Source organism: Oncorhynchus nerka, linkage group LG24 (assembly GCF_034236695.1).
Source record: "Oncorhynchus nerka isolate Pitt River linkage group LG24, Oner_Uvic_2.0, whole genome shotgun sequence".
In the NCBI taxonomy this organism is placed as follows: Eukaryota; Metazoa; Chordata; class Actinopteri; order Salmoniformes; family Salmonidae; genus Oncorhynchus; species Oncorhynchus nerka.
Genome location: NC_088419.1, coordinates 60284280 through 60304936, shown reverse-complemented (window position 1 = coordinate 60304936; position 20657 = coordinate 60284280). Strand labels below are relative to the sequence as shown.

Genomic DNA, 20657 nt, shown 5'->3' with positions numbered 1-20657 from the left:
GGGTGGGCCTATGCTGTGCCCCTGCCCAGTCATGTGAAAGTAATAGATTAGGGCCTAAGTTATTTATTTCAATTGACTGATTTCCTTATGAACTGTAACTCAGTAAAATCATTGAAATTGTTGCGTTTATATTTTTGTTCAGCACAGATGCACTAAATGTGATAAAGTAATATGTAATCGATCCTTAAATAATTGGAGCCTAGCAGAGTAAAAATATATTCTTATACTGTATATTAAATATATTCTTTCATCTGTGGACTCTACATATATCTACATATACCTGCTAGTGCAAAGACCATATTTCAGAACGCTATGGTGGGTGGTGGTGCGGTACCCGATTTGTTAGATTGAGTGTAGTATTCAAGTTACCACCCAAGAACACATGGAAATCAGATATTCCTGTAAGTATTTTGGATAAAGAAACAAAATAAATAATTGTGAGTATTGGGGGCATATGCAGAAATAAAAGCTTTCCTTTGCCAGAAAAAATGCATTTCACATAGGCAATCCTTCTATCTTGATCATTGGCTTGGTCTAATATATGAAACTTGAGATTACGGCAAAACACAATTACCCCTTTTGTTCTATTATTAGCAGAAGAAAAGGCAGCCACCTTGGAAGTTGTTTTTTATTTTGCTTATATAATCCTTCCTTATACGAGTTTCCTGGAGCATGGCAATATCTACTCCTTTCCTATTTAAAATATAAAAACGAGTATGCTTTTTATTTATTTAATTTATGCCCTGTTAATTCCAGGAAAGCCTAGATAGCTTAACTATTACATTTGGAAAATGCTTTGTTACTTTGTTGCAAAATTAGTGAGTACAATCCCCTTTAAAAGTAAATAAACTCAGCAAAAAGAGAAACATCCTCTCACTGTCAACTGCGTTTATTTACAGCAAACTTAACATGTGTAAATATTTGTATGAACATAACAAGATTCAACAACTGAGCCATAAACTGAACAAGTTCCACAGACATGTGACGAACAAATGGAATAACGTGTCCCTGAACAAAGGGGGGGTCAAAATCAAAAGTAACAGTCAGTATCTGGTGTGGCCACCAGCTGCATTAAGTACTGCAGTGCATCTCCTCATGGACTGCACCAGATTTGCCAATTCTTGCTGTGAGATGTTACCCCACTCTTTCACCAAGGCACCTGCAAGTTCCCGGACATTTCTGTGGGGAATGTCCCTAGCCCTCACCCTCCGATCCAAAATGTCCCAGACGTACTCAATGGGATTGAGATCCAGGCTCTTCACTGGCCATGGCAGAACACTGACATTCCTGTCTTGCAGGAAATCATGCACAGAACGAGCAGTATGGCTGGTGGCATTGTCATGCTGGAGGGACATGTCAGGATGAGCCTGCAGGAAGGGTACCACATGAGGGAGGAGGATGTCTTCCCTGTAATGCACAGCGTTGAAATTGCCTGCAATGGCAACAAGCTCAGTTCAACGACGCTGTGACACACCGCCCCAGACCATGACGGACCCTCCACCTCCAAATCGATCAGGCATCCAGAGTACAGGCCTCGGTGTAATGCTCATTCCTTTGACAATAAACGCAAATTCGACCATCACCCTTGGTGAGACAAAACCGTGACTCGTCAGTGAAGAACACTTTTTGCCAGTCCTGTCTGGTCCAGCGACGGTGGGTTTGTGCCAATAGGCGACGTCGTTGCCGGTGATGTCTGGTGAGGACCTGTCTTACAACAGGCCTACAAGCCCTCAGTCCAGCCTCTCTCGGCCTATTGTGGACAGTCTGAGCACTGATGGAGGGATTGTGCGTTCCTGGTGTAACTCGGGCAGTTGTTGCCATCCTGTACCTGTCCCGCAGGTGTGATATTCAGATGTACCGATCCTGTGCAGGTGTTGTTACACGTGGTCTGCCACTGCGAGGACGATCAGCTGTCCGTCTTGTCTCCCTGTCTCACAGTACGGACATTGCAATTTATTGCATGCCTAAGGCACGTTCACGCAGATGAGCAGGGACCCCGGGCATCTTTCTTTTGGTGTTTTTCAGAGTCAGTAGAAAGGCCTACATTTTCATAACTATGACCTTAATTGCCTTCCATCTGTAAGCTGTTAGTGTCTTAATGACTGTTCCACAGGTGCATTTTCATTAATTATTTATGGTTCATTGAACAAGCATGGGAAACAGTGTTAAAACCCTTTTCAATTAAAGATCTGTGAAGTTATTTGGATTTTTACGAATTATCGTTGAAAGACAGGGTCCAAAAAAAGGGACGTTTCTTTTTTTCTGAGTTTAGATGAGTAATCAATAATCCGCATAGAATATGTAAAAAGAAAAAAAACGTTTTCCAAGAGCCCTCCCAGATTGCAACTCATATAAACCTCCTCCTTTTCCTTCCCTCCCACCAAAAAGGGAATACTTCTCAGTATATTGCAGCTGCATTAGCATCTTTGGAGGCTCCCTAAATTTGCCATTTGTATTACTACGTCTGTCAATCTTATCGAATCTATGATTTTGGTCACCGCTAAAATAAATAACTATCTGGATTTGATTTAATATAGCTTAAATCTAAAAAACCCAGATTTGCCAATGGTGGGATATTGAGTTTTTGTATTTTATCCACTTTTTCTCTCCAATTTCGATCTTGTCTCATCGCTGCAACTCCCCAACGGGCTCGGGAGGCAAAGGTTGAGTTATGCTCCCTCCGAAACATGACCCACCAAACCGCACTTCTTAACACGCGCCCGCTTAAAATGGAAGCCAGCCGCACCAATGTGTCTGAGGAAACATTGTTCAACTGACGACCAAGGTCAGCCTGCAGGTGGCTGGCCCGCCACAAGGAGCTGCTACAGCGCGGTTAGCCAAGTAAAGCCCCCCCTGGCCAACCCTCCCCTAACCTGGATGATGCTGGGCCAATTGTGTGTCTCCCTATTGGACTCTTGATCACAGCCAGTTCTGATACAGCCTGGGATCGAACACGGGTCTGTAGTGACGCCTAAAGCACTGCGATGCAGTGCCTTAGACCTTTCTGCCACTCGGGAGGCCCTGTGTATTGAGATTTAATAACTCAACAAAATTGACACTAAAAGGTGTACCTTTACCTGTTACTTCTGTGAACTTTCATTATCCTCCCTCCGCATGAGTGAGAGAAATTAGAAAATATCTTAAAGATATGTGGGTTTTTGGTAACGGAATAAGAAGGCAATATTTCTTACATGCTGACCAGAGTGCACACGTGCATGCGTCTGCATGTTGATTTTGTCCACCCACACCAGACGCAATAGGGACACGCAAGTTTAAACATCAAAACAAACTCTGAACCAATTACATTAATTTGGGGACAGGTCAAAAAGCATCAAACATTTTGGCAATTTAGCTAGCTAGCTTGCTGTTGCTAGCTAATTTGTCCTGGGATATAAACATTGGTTTGTTATTTTACCTGAAATGCACAAGGTCCTCTACTCTGACAATTAATCCAGTTAAAAGAGTCAACCAAATTCATTTCTAGTAATCTCTCCTCCTTCAGGCTGTATTTGGGACAAATCATTCACTAAACCTCAACAAAATCTTGTAAGAAATAATGTGGAAATTGAGCAAGTTGAGGTGACTAAAACTACTTGGAGTAACCCTGGATTGTAAATTGTCATGGTCAATACATGTTGATACAACAGTAGCTAAAATAGGGAGAAGTCTGTCCATAATAAAGCGCTACTCTGCCTTTTTAACAACACTATCAACAAGGCAAGTCCAACAGGCTTCTAGTTTTGTCACACCTGAACTAATATTCAGTTGTGTAGTCAGGTGCCACAAACAGAGACCTCGGGAAACTACAATTGGCTCAGAACAGGCAGCACCGCTTACCCTTAAAATGTACACAGACTACTAACATTAATAATATGCATGTAAATGTCTCATGGCTCAGTGGAGGAGAGATTGACATCATCACTACTTGTTTTTGTAAGAAGTGTTGACATGCTGAATGCACCAAGGTGTCTATTTAAACTACTAGCACGCCCTCTACACACCTACACATGGATTTTGTATTGTAGATATGTGGTAGTAGAGTAGTGACCTGAGGGAACACACTTAATGTGTTGTAAAAAGTGTTATGAAATGTAATGTCATGTAATATTTTAAATTGTATATACCTGCCATAATGTTGCTGGACCCAAGGAAGAATAGCTACAGCCTTGGCTAATGTGGATCCTTAAATACAAATATGCACTGCAGGTAGGCCTATGTCACGCAAAAGCCTCACGAGTATATATATTTATAAACCTTTTATGGATAGGCTACTTGGCTAAAGAATGGCCAGGATAAGATAAGAAAGACACCGGACACATTGCTGTTGAACCAGCTTTCGTTACAGTAGGGTAAGAGTAGCCTATAAGGATTAAACCCACCCGTTGTATATTTGACAATAATGGAATGGTCTTTTTGAAAAATGTCTTGCACATAACTGGTACGTTCCTATGAATACGTTAGGTAATAATTTGAGACTCAAAGGAAAGTGCTCTAAAGTTGTTTACGTTTGTTGTTAGCTGGGTGGATAACCGTTCTATTTTACATCAATTGGTACTTCATCAGTCCAAAACTCAAATCAATATGCTATCGAGGAACATACATAAGTCTGGCTTGTGTAGACTATAGAATCGTTTCTATGTTCAAGCGCAGTGTGAAATTGATGCACTGTCGCTACTGTAGGCTACTTACCTACTGCCACGCACATCACGTCCACCAAGACATACATCTTCTTTTTTCTCAAATCCATCATTTTATTCTATTGATAGAGGCTGCCAGTTGATCAGACACGTGTTTGGAAACTTAGTTTACGAGTGTTGCCATTGAGTCCGCTGAGTAAAACGTATGCAGCCAACCTGTATTGCGAGTTCTTCCGGATTTAAAGCTACTTTCCTACCTGCCCACAGATGTTGACACCTATGTGCAATTTTGAAGTGCGAAAAATGTCCAAACTCAGACTCTAGTCATCTCAATCGGCGACAGTGTTAAATTCTTACCCTCATATTTGGTTGTAATGACAGGCTTGTAAAATAAACCTTCGTTTTTAGTAGTTGAGGCGTCCTACAAACCAATACAACCCTCCACGCCACAGATCCCTCCTTCCCACTTCCTTGCAATTTTTTACTCCCACAATCTGACGTCGAATAGTAGGCCTACATTATCTTCTCCAAATTTGAATTTAAGAATTGGCACTGACAGCAATAATAAAAGAAAGCTGAGCAGAAGTCTGTATTGCTGGTGGTAAAGTATTTAGTTTTAGTAGCCTACAGTGGACAGCAGCTGATTTGTGTGGAGGCGGATGAACTTCACTGTACTGTGTATTTATTGATACATGAGCCATACACCTTTGGGGATATTTAAGAGCATTTCCATAGATCGGTGTAAACTTACTGGGAATTTGGGGGAAACCCATGGTACTACATTCATGTTGACAAGTGTGATAAATAATGTTTTATATCTTAATTAGAGTTGTTATATGATATTGCCTTGAGGGCATTCAAGGCAAGTAATAATGTATCACTCCAAACATGGCAATAACAATATCTTATATTCAATCATGACATAACCAAAATCCATCGACTCTAGCCAGTAGGCTACAGATCTCAGCAGGCACGCCATTAGAGCTAGGCGATATGAATATTACGATAAATTGCCTGAATATATGTAATAACAATACATATGACGATTAGTTTATAACAATGTGCAGTTTTATTCATTTATTATCCTTTAAACTACTCCTACTACGTTGATGGTTGTATCCATCAATTGTGCCATCATCCATATTAACAAACTTATTTAATTTCAAACTTAACATTTCTATAGTATAGGCTACTTAACGTAAATAACGATATCAGCAAAATGCCTGCGATAAGTGATCGGTATGGTCAGGGGTGGATCATTTTCGTTTAATCGTCCCAGCTCTACACCCACATTTACATTGACATTTAAGTCATTTAGCAGATCACTGTCCTGGGTCAATATTGCTTACTTGAATAACATGTGCATAGATTTCCATACAGTGCCTGACCCTTAATTCAGTATGCTGTACAGTATTTAACATGCTATCCTCCAACAACAAAAAAGCCCCAGGCATACTGACTCACACGTGACTAAAGTTGGCCGGTTGACGCTGGGTAGTAAAAACGAAATTGGGTCTAAATGTGACATTAGTTGTGGGCATTAATCAAAGCAGGGTGGACCCACGCTGAGTAATGGGCTCAGTATGTGGAAACATTAATAATCTGCGAAACAAGACAAACTTACAGTCTTACAAAAGCTAAATTACTTTTACAAATCCTGCTGGGACTGTATAATTAACATTACCAAGCAACAGCAGGACTCCATGGAGCTGGGATAATTTAATGATTTCTGTTTCTTCATTAGGACTAGACTGGGGGTAGGTTTATGTTCTAGCCTGGCATGACACCCTTCTAGCCTCGCTCATAACACAAGAGTAGCTAAATACCAGGAGTTAGACATGCATCAGTAGATAAGACGATATTTCAGCATATATTTGTAAACGTTTATATATAGGATAAATATATTATTAATATATTTTGAAGTACTTTTCATGTGGCCTTGCACTTTGACTTTGCCAGAAAGCACAGTAAGACACAATGGAAACCTCAGTGTGTTATAACAGAAACAAACTCAGGAAATCTGATAGAAAAACAAGGAACAGTAAATACAGTTTCAAAATATAGCAGCCAGGGATCAGACATCCTAAGAAATGGTACTATCACTTATACTGACATGCAACAATTTCAAAGATTTTACTGAGTTACAGTTCATGTAAGGAAATGTCAGTTGAAATAAATTAATTAGGACCTAATCTATGGATTTCACATGACTGGGCAGGGGTGCAGCCATGGGTGGGCATAGGCCCACCCACTGGGGAGCCAGGTCCAGCCAATGAGAATGAGTTTTTCTCCACAATAGTGCCTTATTTTACTGCTGCTCTTTAATTATTTGTTACTTTTATGACATTGTTTGGGGGGGGTATTTTTCTTAACTGCATTGTTGATTTAAGGGCTTGTAAGTAAGCATTTCACTGTAAGGTCACCTGTTGTATGGTCACCTGTTGTATTCGGCGCATGTGACAAATAAAATTTGATTTGATTTATTACACAGACAGAAATACTCCTCAGCACCCCCCTTCTTGATATGCAAGTGAATTAATTATCTTGGCAAAGGAGACACTCACTAACACCGATGTGCAAAATAATTGAAAGAAATAAGCTTTTGCATATGTAACTTTAAATAAATAAAAAAATCAGATCATGAAACATGGGACCAACACTTTTTACATGTTGCGTTTATATTTTTGTTCACTGTGCATTCAAAATCAATAGGTTTCTGCCCCCTACTGGGTGAGTGGGGACAATGGGGCTGTATTTGAAATTATAATAAGAACTTTAAACATATAATATTGGTTAGACTAACAATAGCATTAAAGTGCAATACAGAGTAATCATTTTGTAAAAGTATTATTTTCATTGAGTCCTACTCTGTGTAGTTTCTTTTGACTTCCAGAGATCTTCAATGAGAGCATTTATCTACAGATATGTGTAGTGGATCTGTGTTTTTCCATTTTGTAGTGCACAGTCCCATTTTGCTATCTGGCATTCAAAAGTACCCACCCCGTCAGTGAAAAAGACTGTTGTGTATTTAGTCTCAGAGTTCCAGGTTGACAGGCTACTATGTGCAGGGTCAGGGACTTAAGGTCAGAGATTCTGCTTTATCCTGCAGAGAACAGACACTGTTATCAGACTCTCAGACTAAGTGGAGGCCAGTCTGCAGTCTGCTGCTAATCAGCCAAGGAAACATGTGGGTCTGGTAGAATGCAGCAGGCTGATAAGACATGGGGAGAGTTGCACTGCAGGCCATCTAGGCTGCTCTCTCTATGGCTCTCTCACCTCTGTCTCCAATGTAGGCAGGTCAGCAGTATCAGGACAGTGAGCACAGCAGGAATGGAACACAGCAGGATGGTGTCCAATGAATCAATGCCCTCTGGATTGGAACAAACACACACAACATACAGACACACATATGGATTAACATCCACGAACACATGCACAAGTGCACATAAACACACACATATGGATGAACAACTGTCTACTCCAATGGAGGAAGTCAATAGAATAGTTCCAACCTACAGCCGTTGGACCAGCAGGACTCCTTCCATGTGGATCCTGTACAGTCCAGACAAACCACTCAACTGGTACCACAGCTGTTCTCCTGGTGTAACTACAACCTCAAGATTTCCTCTTCAATCTGGACGTAGAGGCTGTAGTTGCAGCTGAAGCCATACCTCTGCCCCAGAGGAACAGACTCCCACTGCAGGACAACTTCTGTTCAGGTTCTGCACCACTGCCTTTGGGCCAGCAGAGCGGGCTGAAGATCAGTGTAAAAGGGTCAGTATAAAGGAATACAATACATCCGCATAAAAATGTATTCATTATTGTGACAGCTACTGATAAATCAATGAATGAGCTGAGCTAAAGCCTAGGACATACATTAGGTCTGTGTTGTGTGTGTGTAATTTACCTCCTTGCCTGGTGTAGGATTGTACTGACAGCTCCTACCCAGTCACTGCACCATACTCAGGCCTCAGTCTAGCTGTAGCACAGCTCCGGCCACACGCCCTCTGACAACAACAATACTCCCACCCATGTTTATAATGTCATTCCATGCAACAGCACATACTTGTATGTCAAGTCTTTGTACATACAACACATACAGTGGGGCAAAAAAGTGTTTAGTCAGCCACCAATTGTGCAAGTTCTCCCACTTAAAAAGATGAGAGGCCTGTAATTTTCATCATAGGTACACTTCAACTATGACAGACAAAATGAGAAAAACAAAATCCAGAAAAACACATTGTAGGATTTTTAATGAATTTATTTGCAAATTATGGTGGAAAATAAGTATTTGGTCACCTACAAACAAGCAAGATTTCTGGCTCTCACAGACCTGTAACTTCTTCTTTAAGAGACGCCTCTGTCCTCCACTCGTTACCTGTATTAATGGCACCTGTTTGAACTTGTTATCAGTATAAAAGACACCTGTCCACAACCTCAAACAGTCACACTCCAAACTCCACTATGGCCAAGACCAAAGAGCTGTCAAAGGACACCAGAAAACAAATTGTAGATCTGCACCAGGCTGGGAAGACTGAATCTGCAATAGGTAAGCAGCTTGGTTTGAAGAAATCAACTATGGGAGCAATTATTAGGAAATGGAAGACATACAAGACCACTGATAATCTCCCTCGATCTGGGGCTCCACGCAAGATCTCACCCCATGGGGTCAAAATGATCACAAGAACGGTGAGCAAAAATCCCAGAACCACACGGGGGACCTAGTGAATGACCTGCAGAGAGCTGGGACCAAAGTAACAAAGCCTACCATCAGTAACACACTACGCCGCCAGGGACTCAAATCCTGCAGTGCCAGATGTGTCCCCCTGCTTAAGCCAGTACATGTCCAAACCCGTCTGAAGTTTGCTAGAGAGCATTTGGATGATCCAGAAGAAGATTGGGAGAATGTCAGATGAAACCAAAATAGAACTTTTTGGTAAAAACTCAACTCGTCGTGTTTGGAGGACAAAGAATGCTGAGTTGCATCCAAAGAACACCATACCTACTGTGAAGCATGGGGGTGGAAACATCATGCTTTGGGGCTGTTTTTCTGCAAAGGGACCAGGACGACTGATCCGTGTAAAGGAAAGAATGAATGGGGCCATGTATCGTGAGATTTTGAGTGAAAACCTCCTTCCATCAGCAAGGGCATTGAAGATGAAACGTGGCTGGGTCTTTCAACATGACAATGATCCCAAACACACCGCCCGGGCAACGAAGGAGTGGCTTCGTAAGAAGCATTTCAAGGTCCTGGAGTGGCCTAGCCAGTCTCCAGATCTCAACCCCATAGAAAATCTTTGGAGGGAGTTGAAAGTCCGTGTTGCCCAGCAACAGCCCCAAAACATCACTACTCTAGAGGAGATCTGCATGGAGGAATGGGACAAAATACCAGCAACAGTGTGTGAAAACCTTGTGAAGACTTACAGAAAACGTTTGACCTCTGTCATTGCCAACAAAGGGTATATAACGAAGTAGTGAGAAACTTTTGTTATTGACCAAATACTTATTTTCCACCATAATTTGCAAATAAATTCATTAAAAATCCTACAATGATTTTCTGCATTTTTTTCCCCTTATTTTGTCTGTCATAGTTGAAGTGTACCTACGATGAAAATTACAGGCCTCTCATCTTTTTAAGTGGGAGAACTTGCACAATTGGTGGCTGACTAAATACTTTTTTGCCCCACTGTATACTGTAAATGGTAGGGCCCAGAGTTTTTCCTGATTACATCACCAAATAGGGCCTTGGGTGCTGAGAATTCATACCATCAGTTAAGACATATGTACCATTTTACATTGCATACATATTGGACACAATACAACTAAAACTATGCAAGTTTCTGGGCATTTGTTCAACTTCATATCAAGATCTGCACAACGCTATCATCTTAATATGTTGCAAAGGTATTGACATTAATGGTCAAATATAGTCAGAGTCTGTACCTGTGGGGGTAGGGTCAGGTGACAGGAAGTGTCAGACATACTTAGGGCATTGCAGTCACCTGTGTGCAGTGCATTCTGGAAACCCTCAGTACCACAGGACTGAGCATTTCACCTGACTCTTGGGTGGGGACTGCAAGACACACAAAGACAACTCAAACTGAATGTTTATAGAATACGCATGTAGACACTTTAAAATTAAATGGACCTGATAGAGCAGAGTGACTAGCTCTAGCATATATCTTCCGGCGCCGACAGAGATGGCCGCCTCGCTTCGCGTTCCTAGGAAACTATGCAGTTTTTTGTTTTTTTACGTGTTATTTCTTACATTAGTACCCCAGGTCATCTTAGGTTTCATTACATACAGTCGAGAAGAACTACTGAATATAAGATCAGCGTCAACTCACCATCAGTACGACCAAGAATATGTTTTCCGCGACGCGGATCCTGTGTTCTGCCTTACAAACAGGACAACGGAATGGATCCCATGCAGCGACCCAAGAAAACGACTCCGAAAAAGAGGGAAACGTAGCGGTCTTCTGGTCAGACTCCGGACAAGGGCACATGCGCACCACTCCCCAGCATTCTTCTTGCCAATGTCCAGTCTCTTGACAACAAGGTTGATGAAATCCGAGCAAGGGTAGCATTCCAGAGGGACATCAGAGACTGTAACGTTCTCTGCTTCACGGAAACATGGCTTACTGGGAAGACTGCTATCCGATGCGGTGCAGCCAACGGGTTTCTCCACGCATCGCGCGGACAGAAACAAACATCTTTCTGGTAAGAAGAGTGGCGGGGGCGTATGCCTCATGACTAACGAGACATGGTGTGATGAAGGAAACATACAGGAACTCAAATCCTTCTGTTCACCTGATTTAGAATTCCTCACAATCAAATGTAGACCGCATTATCTTCCAAGAGAATTCTCTTCGATTATAATCACAGCCGTATATATCCCCCCCAAGCAGACACATCGATGGCTCTGAACGAACTTTATTTAACTCTTTGCAAACTGGAAACCATTTATCTGGAGGCTGCATTCATTGTAGCTGGGGATTTTAACAAAGCTAATCTGAAAACAAGACTCCCTAAATTTGATCAGCATATCGATTGCGCAACCAGGGGTGGGTAAAACCTTGGATCATTGTTACTCTAACTTCCGCGACGCATATAAGGCCCTGCCCCGCCCCCCTTTCGGAAAAGCTGACCACGACTCCATTTTGTTGATCCCTGCCTACAGGCAGAAACTTAAACAAGAGGCTCCCACGCTGAGGTCTGTCCAACGCTGGTCAGACCAAGCTGACTCCACACTCCAAGACTGCTTCCATCACGTGGACTGGGACATGTTTCGTATTGCATCAGATAAAAATATTGATGAATACGGTGATTCGGTGTGCGAGTTCATTAGAACGTGCGTTGAAGATGTCGTTCCCATAGCAACGATAAAAACATTCCCTAACCAGAAACCGTGGATTGATGGCAGCATTCGCGTGAAACTGAAAGCGTGAACCACTGCTTTTAATCAGGGCAAGGTGTCTGGCAACATGACCGAATACAAACAGTGCAGCTATTCCCTCCGCAAGGCTATTAAACAAGCTAAGCGTCAGTACAGAGACAAAGTAGAATCTCAATTCAACGGCTCAGACACAAGAGGCATGTGGCAGGGTCTACAGTCAATCACGGACTACAAGATGAAACCCAGCCCAGTCACGGCCCAGGATGTCTTGCTCCCAGGCAGACTAAATAACTTTTTTGCCCGCTTTGAGGACAATACAGTGCCACTGACACGGCCTGCAACGAAAACATGCGGTCTCTCCTTCACTGCAGCCGAGGTGAGTAAGACATTTAAACGTGTTAACCCTCGCAAGGCTGCAGGCCCAGACGGCATCCCCAGCCGCGCCCTCAGAGCATGCGCAGACCAGCTGGCCGGTGTGTTTACGGACATATTCAATCAATCCCTATACCAGTCTGCTGTTCTCACATGCTTCAAGAGGGCCACCATTGTTCCTGTTCCCAAGAAAGCTAAGGTAACTAAGCTAAACGACTACCGCCCCGTAGCACTCACTTCCGTCATCATGAAGTGCTTTGAGAGACTAGTCAAGGACCATATCACCTCCACCCTACCTGACACCCTAGACCCACTCCAATTTGCTCACCGCCCAAATAGGTCCACAGACGATGCAATCTCAACCACACTGCACACTGCCCTAACCCACCTGGACAAGAGGAATACCTATGTGAGAATGCTGTTCATCGACTACAGCTCGGCATTCAACACCATAGTACCCTCCAAGCTCGTCATCAAGCTCGAGACCCTGGGTCTCGACCCCGCCCTGTGCAACTGGGTACTGGACTTCCTGACGGGCCGCCCCAGGTGGTGAGGGTAGGCAACAACTTCTCCTCCCCGCTGATCCTCAACACGGGGCCCCACAAGGGTGCGTTCTGAGCCCTCTCCTGTACTCCCTGTTCACCCACGACTGCGTGGCCACGCACGCCTCCAACTCAATCATCAAGTTTGCGGACGACACAACAGTGGTAGGCTTGATTACCAACAACGGCGAGACGGCCTACAGGGAGGAGGTGAGGGCCCTCGGAGTGTGGTGTCAGGAAAATAACCTCACACTCAACGTCAACAAAACTAAGGAGATGATTGTGGACTTCAGGAAACAGCAGAGGGAACACCCCCCTATCCACATCGATGGAACAGTAGTGGAGAGGGTAGCAAGTTTTAAGTTCCTCGGCATACACATCACAGACAAACTGAATTGGTCCACTCACACTGACAGCGTCGTGAAGAAGCGCAGCAGCGCCTCTTCAACCTCAGGAGGCTGAAGAAATTCGGCTTGTCACCAAAAGCACTCACAAACTTCTACAGATGCACAATCGAGAGCATCCTGGCGGGCTGTATCACCGCCTGGTACGGCAACTGCTCCGCCCTCAACCGTAAGGCTCTCCAGAGGGTAGTGAGGTCTGCACAACGCATCACCGGGGGCAAACTACCTGCCCTCCAGGACACCTACACCACCCGATGTTACAGGAAGGCCATAAAGATCATCAAGGACATCAACTACCCAAACCACTGCCTGTTCACCCCGCTATCATCCAGAAGGCGAGGTCAGTACAGGTGCATCAAAGCTGGGACCGAGAGACTGAAAAACAGCTTCTATCTCAAGGCCATCAGACTGTTAAACAGCCACCACTAACATTGAGTGGCTGCTGCCAACACACTGTCATTGACACTGACCCAACTCCAGCCACTTTAATAATGGGAATTGATGGGAAATGATGTAAATATATCACTAGCCACTTTAAACAATGCTACCTTATATAATGTTACTTACCCTACATTATTCATCTCATATGCATACGTATATACTGTACTCTACATCATCGACTGCATCCTTATGTAATACATGTATCACTAGCCACTTTAACTATGCCACTTTGTTTACTTTGTCTACATACTCATCTCATATGTATATACTGTACTCGATACCATCTACTGTATGCTGCTCTGTACCATCACTCATTCATATATCCTTATGTACATATTCTTTATCCCCTTACACTGTGTATAAGACAGTAGTTTTGGAATTGTTAGTTAGATTACTTGTTGGTTATCACTGCATTGTCGGAACTAGAAGCACAAGCATTTCGCTACACTCGCATTAACATCTGCTAACCATGTGTATGTGACAAATAAAATTTGATTTGATTTGATTTAGCATAGTGCCACCTCACCTTCCACAGCAAAGTCACTCATCTCATGTCTGCCCAACCTACAGGCTGAACGGTACTCCAGGCCAAACTGAACAATCTGGGGAGAAGGGCCTTGGTCAGGGAGGTGACAAAGAACCCAATGGTCACTCTGACAGAGCTCCGGAGTTCCTCTGTGGAGATTGGAGAAGCTTCCAGATGGACAACCATCTAATTTCTGGTAGGTTCTCCCATCTCTGCAGCACTCCACCAATCAGGCCTTTAGGGTAGAGTAGCCAGACGGAAGCCACTCCTCAGTAAAAAGGCACACGACAGCCTACTTGGAGTTTGCCAAAAGGCACCTAAAGGACTCTCAGACCATGAGAAACAAGGTTATCTGGTGAAACCAAGATTGAACACTTTGGCCTGAATGCCAAGCGTCAAATCTGGAGGAAACCTGCCACCATCCCTATGGTGAAACATGGTTGTGGCAGCATCAAGTTGTGGGGATGTTTTTCAGCATCAGAGACTGGGAGACTAGTCAGAGTCGAGGGAAAGATGAACGGAGAAAAGTACAGAGAGTTCCTTGATGAAAACCTGCTCCAGAGAGCTCAGGACCTCAGACTGGGGCGAAGGTTCACCTTCCAACAGGGCAACGACCCTAAGCACACAGCCAAGACAACATAGGAGTGGCTTCGGGACAAGTCTCAATGTCCTTGAGTGGCCCAGCCAGAGCCCGGACTTGAACCCGATCGAACATCTCTGGAGAGACCTGAAAATAGCTGTGCATCGAGGCTCTCCATCCAACCTGGCAGAGCTTGACAGGATATGCAGAGAATAACCCCAAATACGGTTGTGCCAAGCTTGTAGCTCCAAACCCAAGAAGACTCGAGGCTGTAATTGCTGCATAAGGTGCTTTAACAAAGTACTGAGTAAAGGGTCTGAACTTATGTAAATAAAGCTTTCTAAAAAACAGTTTTTGCTTTTTCATTATGGGGTATGGTGTGTAGATTGAGGGGGGAAAAAACGATTGAATTCATTTTAGAATAAGGCTGTAACATAACAAAATGTGGAAAAAGTCAAGGGGTCTGAATACTTTCCGAATGCACTGTATGGTGGGAAAAAAGGACAAAAACTTAATGCCAACACCTGCTGTAGACACACGGTGCCTTTAGAAAGTATTCACACCCCTGGACTCTTTCCACATTGTTGTTCTACAGCCTGAATTTAAAATGGATTACATTTAGATTTTGTATCACTGGCCTACACACAAAACCCCATGTCAAAGTGGAATTATGTTTTTAGAAATCTTTACAAAATGAATAAAACATTTAAAGCTGAAACCTCTTCAGTCAATAAGTATTCAACCCCTTTGTTATGGCAAGCCTAAATAAGTACAGGAGTAAAGATTGCTTAACAAGTTACATGGATTCACTCTGTGTGCAATAAAAGTGTTTAACATGACTTTTGAACGACTACCTCATCTCTGTACCCCACACATACATTTCTCTGTCAGGTCCCGCAGTCGAGCAGTGAATTTAGAACAGATTCAACCACAAAGACCAGGGAGGTTTTCCAATGCCACACCTATTGGTAGATGGGTAAAAATTAAATCTCAGACATTGAATATCCCTTTGAGCATGGTGAAGGTATTAATTACACTTTGGATGGTGTATCAATATACTCAGTCACTACAAAGATACAGGCGTCCTTTCTAACTCAGTTGCTGGAGAGGAAGAAAACCACTAAGGGATTTCACCATGAGTCCAATGGTTGACTTTAAAACAGTTAGAGTTTAATGGCTGTGATAGGAGAAAACTGAGGATGGATCAACAGCATTGTAGTTATCCACAATACTAACCTAAATGACAGAGTGAAAAGAAAATCTGTACAGAATAAAAAATACTCCAAAACATGCATCTTGTTTGCAACAAGGCACTAAAGTAAAACAGCAAAAAATGTGGCAAAGAAATTAACTTTATGTCCTGAATACAAAGTGTTATGTTTGGGGTAAATCTAACAACACATCACTGAGTACCACTCTTAATATTTTCAAGCATGGTGGTGGCTTCATCATGTTATGGGTATACTTGTCATTGACATGACTATTGAGTATTTTAGGATAAAAAGAAACAGAATAGAGCTAAGCACAGACAAAATCCTAGAGGAAAACCTGGTTCAGTCTGCTTTCCAACAGACACTGGGAGATGCTTACCAAGACAACAATTAATGTTCCTGAGTGGCCTAGTTACAGTTCTGATCTAAATTGCCTTGAAAATCAATGGCAAGACTTGAAAATGGCTGTCTAGCAATGATCAACAACCAACTTGACAGAGCTTCAAAAAAATGTAAAAGAATAATGTGCAAATATTATACAATCCAGGTGTGCAAAGCTCTTAGACTTACCTAGAAAGACTCACCGATGTAAACGGGGCCAAAGGTGATTCTAACATGTATTGAATCAGGGGTGTGAATACTTACGTAAATGAGATATATCTGTATTTAATTTTCAATACATTTGCAAACATTTCCAAAAACAGGTTCACTTTTAATCCCGTTTGAAATGAATAACACAACAAAATGTGGAATATGTCAAGGGGTATCAATATTTTCTTAAGGCATTGTACATATTATACACATCACACTGTATACATTATATAGTCCTACAGTAACTGACAGATTGGAGATGACAGTGGGCCACACACCTGCTCCTTTGTGCTGTCCAGCAGCTAGTAGACCAGAGCACCAGAGGAGATACGGTTCTTGGACACAGGGAAGCTGGAATTTGTAGTCCACTGCAGCTTCAGGCATCTGGGTCTGCCTTTCACCACTGACAGACTGGAGCTTGGGAGGACTGGGGTGGGCAGCTTCAAGGGGAGAGAGAGACCTAAGGATGTAAAGTAAGATTTGTGTTAAACGTGTGTATAGTCTATTGTATTAGACACTGTGTATTACCTGCATCTATTGTAATGGCTGGAATGGAATAAATGGAGTGGTATCAAACATATGGAAACCACAATTGACTCCATTCCATTTATTCCATTCCAGCCATTAATGAGCCTGTCCTCATAGCTCCTTCCACCAGCCTCCTCTGGCTCCCATAGTACTAAACTCAGCAAAAAAAGAAACATCCTCTCACTGTCAACTGTGTTTATTTTCAGCAAACTTAACATGTGTAAATATTTGTATGAACATAACAAGATTCAACAACTGAGACATAAACTGAACAAGTTCCACAGACATGTGACTAACAGAAATGGAATAATGTGTCCCTGAACAAAGAGGGGGTCAAAATCAAAAGTAACAGTCAGTATCTGGTGTGGCTGCATTATGTACTGCAGTGCATCTCCTTCTCATGGACTGCACCAGATTTGCCAGTTCTTACTGTGAGATGTTACCCCACTCTTCCACCAAGGCACCTGCAAGTTCCCTGACATTTCTGGGGGAAATGTCCCTAGCCCTCACCCTCCGATCTAACAGGTCCCAGACGTGCTCAATGGGATTGAGATCCGGGCTCTTCGCTGGCCATGGCAGAACACTGACATTCCTGTCTTTCTGGAAATCACACAGAATGAGCAGTATGGCTGGTGGCATTGTCATGCTGTCATGAGGAAGGAGGATGTCTTCCCTGTAACGCACAGCATTGAGATTGCCTGCAATGTCAACAAGCTCAATCCGATGATGCTGTGACACCCCCCCAGACCATGGCAGACCCTCCACCTCCAAATTGATCAGGCATCCAGAGTACGGGCCTCAGTGTAACACTCATTCCTTCAACGATAAACGCGAATCCGACCATCAACCCCTGGTGAAACAAAACCGCGACTCGTCAGTGAAGAGCACTTTTTGCCAGTCCTGTCTGGTCCAGCGACGGTGGGTTTGTGCCCATAGGAGACATTGTTGGGGCGGCAGGGTAGCCTAGTGGTTAGAGCGTTGGACTAGTAACCGGAAGCTTGCAAGTTCAAACCCCCGAGTTGATAAGGTATCTGTCGTTCTGCCCCTGAACAGGCAGTTAACCCGCTGTTCCTAGGCCGTCATTGAAAATAAGAATTTGTTCTTAACTGACTTGCCTGGTTAAATAAAGGTAAAATAAAATAAAAAAATAAATAATTGTTGCCGGTGAAGTCTGGTGAGGACCTGCCTTACAACAGGCCTACAAGCCCTCAGTCCAGCCTCTCTCAGCCTATTGTGGACCATCTGAGCACTGATGGAAGGATTATGTATTCCTGGTGTAACTTGGGCAGTTGTTGTTGCCATCCTGTACCTGTCCCACAGGTGTGATGTTCGGATGTACCAATCCTGTGCAGGTGTTGTTACACGTGGTCTGCCACTGCGAGGACGATCAGCTGTCCATCCTGTCTCCCTGTAGCACTCACTGTCTTAGGCGTCTCACAATACGGACATTGCAATTTATTGCCCTGACCACATCTGCAGTCCTCATGCCTCCTTGCAGCATGCCTAAGGCACGTTCACACATGAGCAGGGACCCTGGGCATCTTTCTTTTGGTGTTTTTCAGAGTCAGTAGAAAGGCCTCTTTAGTGTCCTAAGTTTTCATAATTGTGACCTTAATTGCCTACCGTCTGTTAGCTGTTAGTGTCTTAACGACCGTTCCACAGGTGCATGTTCATTAATTGTTCAATGAACCATAAACAATTAATTAACAAGCACCTGTGGAACGGTCGTTAACACTAACAGCTTACAGACGGTAGTCAATTAAGGTCACAGTGGGAAACAGTGTTTAAACCCTTTTCAATGAAGATCTGTGAAGGCATTTGGATTTTTACGAATTATCGTTGAAAGATAGGGTCCTGAAAAAGGGCCGTTTCTTTTTTTGCTGAGTTTAGAATGAATCATTCTGTGGTGGCACCAGTGCTGGAACATGTCAGTCTGCCTTTGTTTCCCTCATGGTTGAGGAAATACATGTTGAAGGATTTACTGGCCTTGATTTCTAACTAATGCTGTCTATTTTTTATTTAACCTTTATTTAACTATGCAAGTCAGTTAAGAATAAATTATTATATACAAAGATGGCCGCCCTATGGGACTCCCAATCATGGCCGGTTGTGATACAGCCTGGAATCAAACCAATGTCTGTAGTGACACCTCTAGCACTGATATGCAGCGCTTTAGACCGCTGTGCCACTCTGGAGGGGCCTAATATAATCACAAGCAGTTACTTGTGCAGTAGATGTTGTAGTATATGATGGCATCTTACATATTGACCTGCAGTGTGTAGCGTGTGTCTGGGGGAGAGCCCTGTCCAGGTGTCCAGTAGCAGGTCACATTAGCCCAGGCCATGAAGACACACTGAGGCTTGCTAGGGCTGAGGGAGATGTCATGTTGAGATTAGTTAATCTCTTTTCCAAATCAAATCAAATTTTATTGGTCGGCATACACATATTTAACAATGTTTTTATGGGTGTAGCGAAATGCTTGTAACAAAGTTGCTTAGGAGCCAGAAACAGAACGGCCATGTCTATCAGCGCCATCAAATGAGACCTATATCCTGAAAGGCAACACAAAATCAAGAAACAACATATGAAAAATAAAACATAAAAAAGCAATACATTACAAAATGATTTTGAAAAAACACAATGAAAATAAAACAATCCAAAACAATTGCATTCCTCCACAACCAAGCTCTGAATTAAGGTCCTGAATTCATTTAAAGGGGAAATCTGCAGTTGCTACAGTACATTAATAATATATACCCATTGATTCTTGAAGATATATATATATATATATATATATATCAGATACTTCATCAGAGCCCAAAATATAAACGTGTTTGTTTGTATTGCCTCAAAATATGGTTAAAACTATAATTTTGTATTTAATGGTCAATCAGTGTATCCATAGCTCTGTCCGTGAGTCCATGAAACAGACTGCTGTAACCTAGCCTACTTCAGGTTATTGAGGGTCTAGTCTACACTCTGATAAGAAAGAAACCCTGTCGAGGTAGCAGCATGCCAATTTCACAACACCTAGTCCATCAAGGGCTCTTGAATAGCTAGTCTTTTTATTTTTAAAGAGAAGCAAGACTTGTTCCAACTTCCAATGCCCGTAGACCCACCACTCTAAAAAGTTAGACAAATTCTCACCTGAAGCAGTGCAAATATGAAGCACTACAAGAAGAGCCACTAGTGCCAGACTCCTGTTGTCAAGCCTGAGTCAAGGTGAATCCCTATACCTCCAGCACCCCGAGTCTGCCTATCTGAACCCTCTCATTGGCCTGAGATATGGGTTATAAGGTTGTCTTGCCTGTGTAAACAAAACTCAACACGCCTCATTAGAAAGGGGTCCGCCACCACGAACGGTGTCCTCGGAGTCACAAGACACAGAGCTCTGTGTAGACAGTGTGTAGAGATGTGTGACAGTCCCCC

At 42.9% G+C, this 20657-nt stretch overlaps 1 protein-coding gene across 6 annotated transcripts in view; it reads right to left on the bottom strand.

Annotated features, from left to right (window-relative positions):
- LOC115108335 (phospholipid phosphatase 2-like) overlaps positions 1 to 20651 on the bottom strand; it is a 51621-nt gene extending 30970 nt beyond the window's left edge. The window contains exons 1-6 of one of the 6 annotated variants that reach the window (XM_065009016.1): positions 20376 to 20651; positions 16979 to 17160; positions 10581 to 10710; positions 8545 to 8644; positions 8154 to 8391; positions 7914 to 8007 (exon numbers count right to left, since the gene is read on the bottom strand). Coding sequence is in view for 1 of the 6 variants with exons in the window: in XM_029632537.2 (XP_029488397.1) it covers positions 4690 to 4750 (61 nt within the window). In the remaining 5 variants the exon portion in view is untranslated. Of the gene's footprint in view, positions 1 to 4689; positions 5113 to 7913; positions 8008 to 8149; positions 8392 to 8544; positions 8775 to 10580; positions 10711 to 16978; positions 17161 to 19489; positions 19574 to 20375 lie in introns of those variants that run through there. The other 5 variants (XM_065009015.1, XM_029632538.2, XM_065009017.1 and 2 more) reach the window with 5 other exon arrangements.
- Between the last annotated feature and the right edge of the window lie 6 nt (positions 20652 to 20657).